This window comes from Physella acuta, unplaced genomic scaffold (genome assembly GCF_028476545.2).
Source record: "Physella acuta isolate Inbredline_101_S28 unplaced genomic scaffold, ASM2847654v3 ptg000286l, whole genome shotgun sequence".
Taxonomy (NCBI): Eukaryota; Metazoa; Mollusca; class Gastropoda; family Physidae; genus Physella; species Physella acuta.
The window spans coordinates 39,499-48,591 of NW_026731805.1; the positions used below are offsets into that span (position 1 = coordinate 39,499).

At 39.0% G+C, this 9,093-nt stretch overlaps 1 protein-coding gene across 1 annotated transcript; it reads right to left on the reverse strand.

Moving 5' to 3' along the window:
* Positions 1-327: 327 nt before the first annotated feature.
* LOC131939648 (calcium and integrin-binding family member 3-like) lies at positions 328-7,343 on the reverse strand. The gene is made up of 7 exons (XM_059298091.1): positions 7,182-7,343; positions 5,270-5,304; positions 4,777-4,894; positions 3,730-3,877; positions 2,522-2,628; positions 908-996; positions 328-349 (listed from the first exon to the last, which is right to left on the reverse strand). Exons 1-7 carry the CDS (start codon positions 7,230-7,232, stop codon positions 328-330), a joined length of 570 nt encoding a protein of 189 aa, XP_059154074.1. The 5' UTR covers positions 7,233-7,343.
* Positions 7,344-9,093: the final 1,750 nt, after the last annotated feature.

The following is a 9,093-nucleotide window of genomic DNA, read 5'->3' on the forward strand; positions in this document are numbered from 1 at the left end:
AACGTATTTGCAGATGAGGTGAATTTAAAAATACTTTATTTCAAAGGTCATAATAAACTTGAAAAACGGCAGTAAATAGTTTAGGTACAAGAAGTCAGACATAACATCACAATTAATATTATATATTTGACAATCAGTATGGTATGTTATACAACCAATATAACATGTATGACATATATCTATGTCACAAAAATATGACGTTTGATAAAATATGGCATATGAATGATACAGTTACAGTACAGTATGTAGGCTATGATACAACTGGTAGTATTTGTTATACGACTCAAGGGACACAACCTGCCCTTGCTGGTGATACAGCAATAGTCTTCATATCCTGATGTGAAAAGTTCTGAAATAAGAAAAATCATGGTGAGAAAATCAATAGTTATTGACATCCCTGCCTGCCCTGTAATCTTACAGAATACATCACACGTTGAGCACCATCTTATAAGCTTACAGATCATTACTCATTTTATAGAAGCCACCAGCTTTAAAAACCCACCAACGCAGGAATAAAAATCAACTACATTTCAGAATACAACTCATTTAAGCATACATGATACTCCCCATACTGAAAAAAAACATGACTTTAATTAAAACAACACAAACCTACAAAAAAAAAGACAACTCACATTATGAAAGTTTGTGAATATTATTCTAAACAACGACCATGAGAGAAAATGCCACCAAATTACAAACAAAAAACCACAATCTATAATACACCCCCCCCCCTTAAATAAACAAAAGTCCTCTATTGAAAATACCACCAAATCACATATAAAAGACCACTATTGAAAATACCACCAAATTACAAATAAAAGACGACTATTAACCCAGCCCCCCCCCCCCAATAAACAAAAGACCACTATTGAAAATACCACCAAACTGTAACCCACAGACCACTCACGTGAGAAAATCCGGTGACCTAGATATTGCATGCTCAAATTCCGTGAAAGACATCATTCCGTCTTCGTCGAGATCTGTCTCCTCCAGGATCTAGTGGTGAGAGAGGGGGTGGGGGTGGGAAATACTTATTGTACATATTTTGTTGGCAACTCCACATTATACATGTAATTGACGTTTTAAATAGAAACTTAAAACTAACCCTACCGAAACCAATAGCTGGGGAACGACTAAACAAACTGTCGTATTTTTACAGTTTGTTAACAAAGTGGCGTCGCTAGGTCGGGTGCGGAAAATAAGGGTGTCATCACCCCCTCCGATAGTTTAAATTTTCGGTTTAGTGTCACTCCCTTCCCAAACTATTCAGTTATTTTAACTGGATAAAAATTTGTTTTGACAATATTGTTTTACGATTTTTAGCGCAATTTCCATACCGGACAATTGCGATTATTAACTCGTCATTTCTGGTGATGGATGGATGTTTGTCCTCAACGAAGCAATATCGAGGACTAGTTCCAAAAGCAAATATGTTAAGCAAGTTCCGAGGATGATTGTGGGCCAAAAAAATTCCCGGAATTCCTTCCTGGATTTCCCGGAAAAGCCAAAAAACCTCGAAAAAATGCAGTTTTTGGTGGCCCATATCGGCAATCAGACCACTTAGCGACTTGAAACATTTACCTATTGATTTCTGCCATAATTTAGAACAATATTGCCGAAGAAAGTTTTCAAAAATATCCTTTCGTTCGGTCACAAAAAATTAATTAAAGAAATTTCGCTTAAATTGTCACTAGACTTTTTATTAACTTGTTTTTTATTTGTTGTCCCTCCCTAAATGATGTCAACTCGTATGCATCGAACCTTCTCCCGCCTTGTGGCCCATTTTGTTCAAGCATCTTAATTTATTTAGGCCTTTCATCATTTTTGCCTGTCGTCCCTACTGGGACATAGGCCGCTGACGAGAGCTTTCCAGGCATCTCTGTCCTGGGCTAGTCTCTCCAACTGTCTCCAGGTGTATCCTGTCCTGGGCTAGTCTCTCCAACTGTCCCTAGGTGTAACCTGTCCTCGGCTAGTCTCTCCAACTGTCTCCAGGTGTATCCTGTCCTGGGCTAGTCTCTCCAACTGTCTCCAGGTGTATCCTGTCCTCGGCTAGTCTCTCCAACTGTCCCCAGTGTATCCTGTCTAGGGCTAGTCTCTCCAATTGTCCCCAGGTGTATCCAATCTTCTTGGTGTCTTCTTCTCGGTCACGTCTCTAAATCATCCTAGGTCGGCCTCTTTTTCTTTCACCCCTATCATTATACTCAATCATATAGTTTCTCCACCCCCCCCCCCCAATTTTTACATTAGCTCTTTAAAAGCAACCAACATTAACCTTAGAATAAGCGAAACAAAACATCCGTGTAGACCAGTGGTTCTTAACCTATTTGGAGGAACCGAACCCCACCAGTTTCATATGCGCATTCACCGAACCCTTCTTAATAGTTCAATCGTCCACACTGTTATAAAAAAGTCTTGAATCATATAAGTCTGTAATGTGTCTTCACCTCCGCCAAACCCCTTTGACTGTCTCACCGAACCCCTCGATTGAACCACGCGAAGAACCACTGGTGTATAGATTTACCTTGTCAATGATAAAAGTCACCTCCTCCTTCTTGAGGGAGTCCTGGGTCAGCCCCTTCAGTGTCTTCTCTAAGTCAGTCTTCCCAAGATAGTTGTCCCCATCGTAATCTACAAGATGGAATCTTCGAGTTTTTAATTTACCGTTAAATTATTTTTTTTTACATTTAATGAAATAATAAACTTGGGTAATGTAGAAAAAAGATTTAATTTTAATTTTACATCTTCTGCAAGTGAAGTTCGCTTTATCTGTTTCAGTGACCTGGGCAGTATGGTCAGTTCTATGCATAGTCGCATTTACTTTTACACAACTTGAGTCGGGGACCCACCAGCAGTGGCGCCGCTAGGTCTGGTCTCACCCGGTGCGGCACCTCATGGAGTCACCCCCCCCCCCCTTTTTTGTCTGGGTAAATTTTGCTGTTGGTTTTACACTACTCCCCCCCCCCCCCTCCCCCAATCCGGTAAAAGCTTTAAAGTGTTCACAATTTATCTAATGATGTTATCTAAAATCGGTTGTTAATACAGCTGGGTGTAGCATTGTTTTCTCTATAGTTTGCATGTTTACGTCATGGTGTCACCAACCCCCTCCCCCCACAGCCTTTGTTGTGATCGTCATTATGTATTTAAAATACTTTTTAACTCTAATTTAACATTAATTGAACTGGCAAAAAATGTATTCTATATATCTTGCAATTTTTGTGTCTTGGTGTACAAAATAAATGGTACCGCTACATTGAGAGTTTATAATCGTCCTTATAAAAGAAAACTAGATTCGAGGTTGATTACTTCATCTCCTGATACTTCCCATATACACAAAGGGAGACAGACCTTACTAAATGTTGCATATCTAAGTAGAACCTTAATTAACATCTTCCAGAACCCCAGCCAATGGAAAACTGAGGGAAACAAATTATTGTAAATCTGACGTAAAACAAATTACCGTAAATCTGACAAAAAACAAATTAAAGTAAATATGAAAAAAAAATAACCGTAAATCTGACAAAGAAAATTACTGTAAATCTGTCAAAAAGAATTTACCGTAAATTTCACAAAATCAAATTACCGTAAATCCAACAAAAAGTCACATTACAGTAAATCTCACGAGACAAATTACCGTAAATCAGACAAAGACAAATTACCGTAAATATGACAAAGAAAAATTAACGTAAATCGACAAAGAAAAATACAGTAAATCTGTCAAAAACAAATTACCGTAAATCCTAAAAGCGTACGTAGACTTGATCTCCCTAGGTGCCGCCTCACTTAACACAGAGAACATGTCCAGAAAGTCATCGAACGCCATGTCACCGGAACCGTCGTCAGAGAAAACTTGGCAGATCCGTCTCCGGAAGGGGTTTTCCTGTGGGGTGGATGGGATAGTTTTAAACAAGCCACATCTATATAGGGGTTCTCCTGGGGATGGATAGGATATATTTTAAACAACTCAGCTCTATTCAGGGGTTTTCCTGTGGGGTGGATGGGATAGTTTTAAACAAGCCAGTTCTATAAAGGAGTTTTCCTATGGGGTCGTTAAAATATATATAGAAAAGCAACCCCCTCTCTCTCAAATGGGGTTTCCCGTGGGGTGGTATGGATATATTCTAAATATGCTAACTCAGAAAAGGCTGTTTTTACAAGCTTTTATTTAACTTACTGTCTCTGTCTGTCTGTCGTCAAATCGAAACGGCCGAGCGAAAAAAAATTCGGGCACTTCTAACTGACAGATTCGGTTCAAAATTGGCACGTGGTAGGGTGAGGGGGGGGGGGGGTAATAGACGGACACTTATTTCGTTATTAATTATGTATTATTTCTAATTATTTCTAATTCTTCGATGTTGGGGGGGGGGGGGGGAGGGAGGAGTGGTTTGTTTGCCCCCCCCCCCCCTCTCTGAGAGGAAAACCTATCATAGGTGTGTGTAGTATTAGGTGTGCCATCGTCTATTTGTTGACCTAATTATTTAATTGTATACAACATACATAAACATAGGCTATGAATTAAGAAAAAATAAAATACAATGATCAGCACGTACTGATGTTTCTATACTACATTTTGCAATATCGTTGCATCTCTTCACAAGTAGTACCTAGATTGTGTGGCATTAGAGATTGTGTGCAGTAATATAGAGTTATGTACTGTATTTAATCTGTGTGTGCACTAATATAGAGTTATGTATTATATTTAGTCTGAATAAACTCTATCAAGAACTATGGCCTACAACGAACGTTAAAAATGACTAGGGTAGAATCAAACGAACGTACAATCAGTTCTGGCATGTTCTCGACTTTATCCACCGGGATCTTCAGCTTGGAGCCCTCGTTGCTCGTCATGTTGTAGGGGATGAGATCAGGGGCCAGACCTTTGAACCTTTCGAATACTCTGTCGGGATGAGAGGGTCAGATAGGATGGTGTGGTACATTTGATTAGTAGCGTGGTGATTGAAAATCAGAGTAAATAAACAGATCATTAACAAAACAAAATCAAATATTTCCGTGGTGTGCATACAAAATTAACAATAACAGCTTAGACATACATACATGTAAATAAAAAAAAAAGTACTATAGCTTATGTATATATTTATGTAAACATAGAAATAAACACACACATATATATATATATATATATATATATATATATATATATATATATATATATATATATATATATATATAATGTATGTATATATCTATATTTTACAATGTTGTAAAACACCAAACTCCTGCAAACTCGAGAGATTGGACTTTAGTTTCTCACCTTAAAATATCTTTTCTTGTAAAAAATGTACAGTCCTATAGACAAATATGATAAATACTAAGTGAGAAGTTGAAGAACAGATATATCACACACAAGAATCACCCAAATCTCAAATCTACATCAGTCACACCGCTTTCCACAAAATCCGCATAATACAAATATCCTCTCACACATCAACTATTGACAACCCCAGACATCACACATACACCACCCAACATATCACCCATACACCACCCAACATATCACCCATACATTAAAAATAGATCATCCGACACATCAACCATACACAGCCCCACACACCACCTCACACCTCTCATATCACCTCTTACATCACCTCTCACATCACCTCTCACATCACCTCTCACACCACCTCTCACACCACCAATACATAACCCCACACCCCACCTCAAATATAATCAATACACAACCCCAGACTCCACCTCACACATTACCCGTACACCATCCCACATATCACACATACACCGTCCCACATATCACCCATACACCATCCCACATATCACACATACACCATCCCACATATCACCCATACACCATCCCACATATCACACATACACCATCCCACATATCACCCATACACCGTCCCACATATCACCCATACACCATCCCACATATCACACATACACCATCCCACATATCACACATACACCGTCCCACATATCACCCATACACCATCCCACATATCACACATACACCATCCCACATATCACCCAAACACCATCCCACATATCACCCATACACCATCCCACATATCACACATACACCATCCCACATATCACACATACACCGTCCCACATATCACCCATACACCATCCCACATATCACACATACACCATCCCACATATCACCCATACACCATCCCACATATCACACATACACCATCCCACATATCACACATACACCGTCCCACATATCACCCATACACCATCCCACATATCACCCATACACCATCCCACATATCACACATACACCATCCCACATATCACACATACACCGTCCCACATATCACCCATACACCATCCCACATATCACCCATACACCATCCCACATATCACCCATACACCATCCCACATATCACCCATACACCATCCCACATATCACCCATACACCATCCCACATATCACCCATACACCATCCCACATATCAACCATACACCATCCCACATATCACCCATACACCATCCCACATATCACCCATACACCATCCCACATATCACCCATACACCATCCCACATATCACCCATACACCATCCCACATATCACCCATACACCATCCCACATATCACCCATACACCATCCCACATATCACCCATACACCATCCCACATATCACCCATACACCATCCCACATATCACCCATACACCATCCCACATATCACCCATACACCATCCCACATATCACCCATACACCGTCCCACATATCACCCATACACCATCCCACATATCACCCATACACCATCCCACATATCACCCATACACCATCCCACATATCACCCATACACCATCCCACATATCACCCATACACCATCCCACATATCACCCATACACCATCCCACATATCACCCATACACCATCCCACATATCACCCATACACCATCCCACATATCACCCATACACCATCCCACATATCACCCATACACCATCCCACATATCACCCATACACCATCCCACATATCACCCATACACCATCCCACATATCACCCATACACCATCCCACACCTAACCCATAATCCTCCTCAGACACCACCCATAACCACCCATACACCATTTTATACAATACTCCCACACTTTACCCAATACACCACCCACACCCCACCCCACACACCACCCAAACACCACCACACACATTACCTACCCACACATCACACACATCCCACACAAAACGCCCGCACCTACCTGATACGCCTCTAGCTGTGTCTCAGTAAACGAAGTTACTTTATTCCCCATGAATCGATTTGGCCCAGAAACGGCTGCTCATCGATACCGTCATATTAAATTTCCTATAGATCGATGCTGTGCTATGGACTGGAGGAAAGTTTACAATGGTTGTTTACACCTTGTGTCCAGCTAAGATTCTTGCAAGTTCACTCCTGAACTCTAGCGTAGTACACCTAAAACTGATAGAACATACATCAGAATCTAGTGAAGACACCTATGAAATGTATCAAAGATATACCTTTAGTTGGAATTGTACCAATGAGGTATTTAATTGTCTATGGAAGAGACACCTGGAATTTAGCGAAGAAACATTTGAAAAGTATCTAGTTAACTAAATCGAACCTAGAGTATTTAATTGATGATTTTGAAAATTAACAAATAGCTGATTACAAGAAAAAAAAAAGTATTTTTAAAACGTGTTGAGATGGTCGAATGGTAGAGCAGGTCAGTCTGAAAGGCTGAGGTGTGCGAGAGGTTAGAATCGCCGCATGTACTTCTACAAAGACAGATGTCTTACGTTATGTTACAGTTGTCTCAGGTCTGTGTGTGTCACTCAAATATTTACAATAATGTGTGTTAAAAACAATGGCAGAGTATTAAATTAAAACCGATATGGAATTTGTTATATATATATATATATATATATATATATATATATATATATATATCATATATACGTATATCTACATATTTATTTATATTATACATATACATGTACATGTGTATAAATATAATATAGACAATAAATACATACATTTGAACATTAGATAAGTATATTTATGTATGGGCGTTTGTATAAAATTCATACCAAAACCTTACAAACGACATAGGAGCAGGCTATTGATACTCTCGAACATAAATCCTGTACTCACGACTAATAAGTACCTGACATTGTTTGGCCTAACGCTGACCTAACTATTTCTTCGTGAAAAACAAAACGAGCAACAACAGATGAACTCTACTGCATCTGCTCTAAGGACCATCATGTATTAAGAAGTTATTTAATTTAGTCCCTTTACTTATGACTAATGACACAAGAAAAGTGTGAGCTAGGCATTACACAAATGTCTTATCATCATTCACGTTATCGTACATGTCGTTGTTGATGAAGTTACAACACAAAACTACCGAGACCTAACTACCCTTTACCTGTAATCACAAATAAATTTGATTTAGTTAAACAAGATAAATTATAACATTACGTCCAAGCCAAAGTTTATCCTGCGAACACAGGGTACAAGAATCCAACGAAATAGTTCTCTACATATCAAGGACCACGATGCCAAGTAGTTCTGTACAAGAATTCAACGAAATAGTTCTCTACTTGGCAAGTACCACGATGCTATTGCTAAGTTGTTTTGTACAAGAATTCAACGAAATAGTTCTCTACATATCAATGACCACGATGCCAAATAGTGCTGCCACTTCTTTCTAATCTCTGCGTTGATCGGACTCGTCAATACGGAGGAGATCGATATAGCAATAATCAGAGCTGAATAGGTGGGATGAAAAAATCGAAACAGTTATTGGATTTGTTTTACTAAGAGCAGAATAGAACGGCATGTTTTTGGGAAGTTTTAGTTTTTCCCCAAAGGTCAAAGGTTTTTTTGTACTTTTCTTTTTCAGATTCCTACTTATTGGTTAATATTTAATAATATATTCATTAAAGTTGGTCTTCATTTTCTTTACTAATTAACTGGTGTGTGGGAAAATTGAATTTTAATTGAAAATGTAAAAAAAAAAAAAAAAAAAAAAAAACAAGGGAGGGAATCACGCAGATGATTTGTAATCAGAGTGCCGCGCCCTGACACCTTTGAACAAGTGACGTGGATTAGTCACGTTCAGCCATTGTGTGAGCATAGTACAAAAC

Coding starts and splice junctions, on each gene's coding strand:
- LOC131939648 (XM_059298091.1), bottom strand. CDS start 7,232: ATGGGGAATAAAGTAACTTCGTTTACTGAGACACAGCTAGAGGCGTAT. Junction 2,629..3,729: donor GTACGCTTTTAGGATTTACG/GTAATTTGTTTT, acceptor TCCATCTTGTAG/ATTACGATGGGGACAACTAT. Junction 350..907: donor AGGTCACCGGATTTTCTCAC/GTGAGTGGTCTG, acceptor TTCTTATTTCAG/AACTTTTCACATCAGGATAT.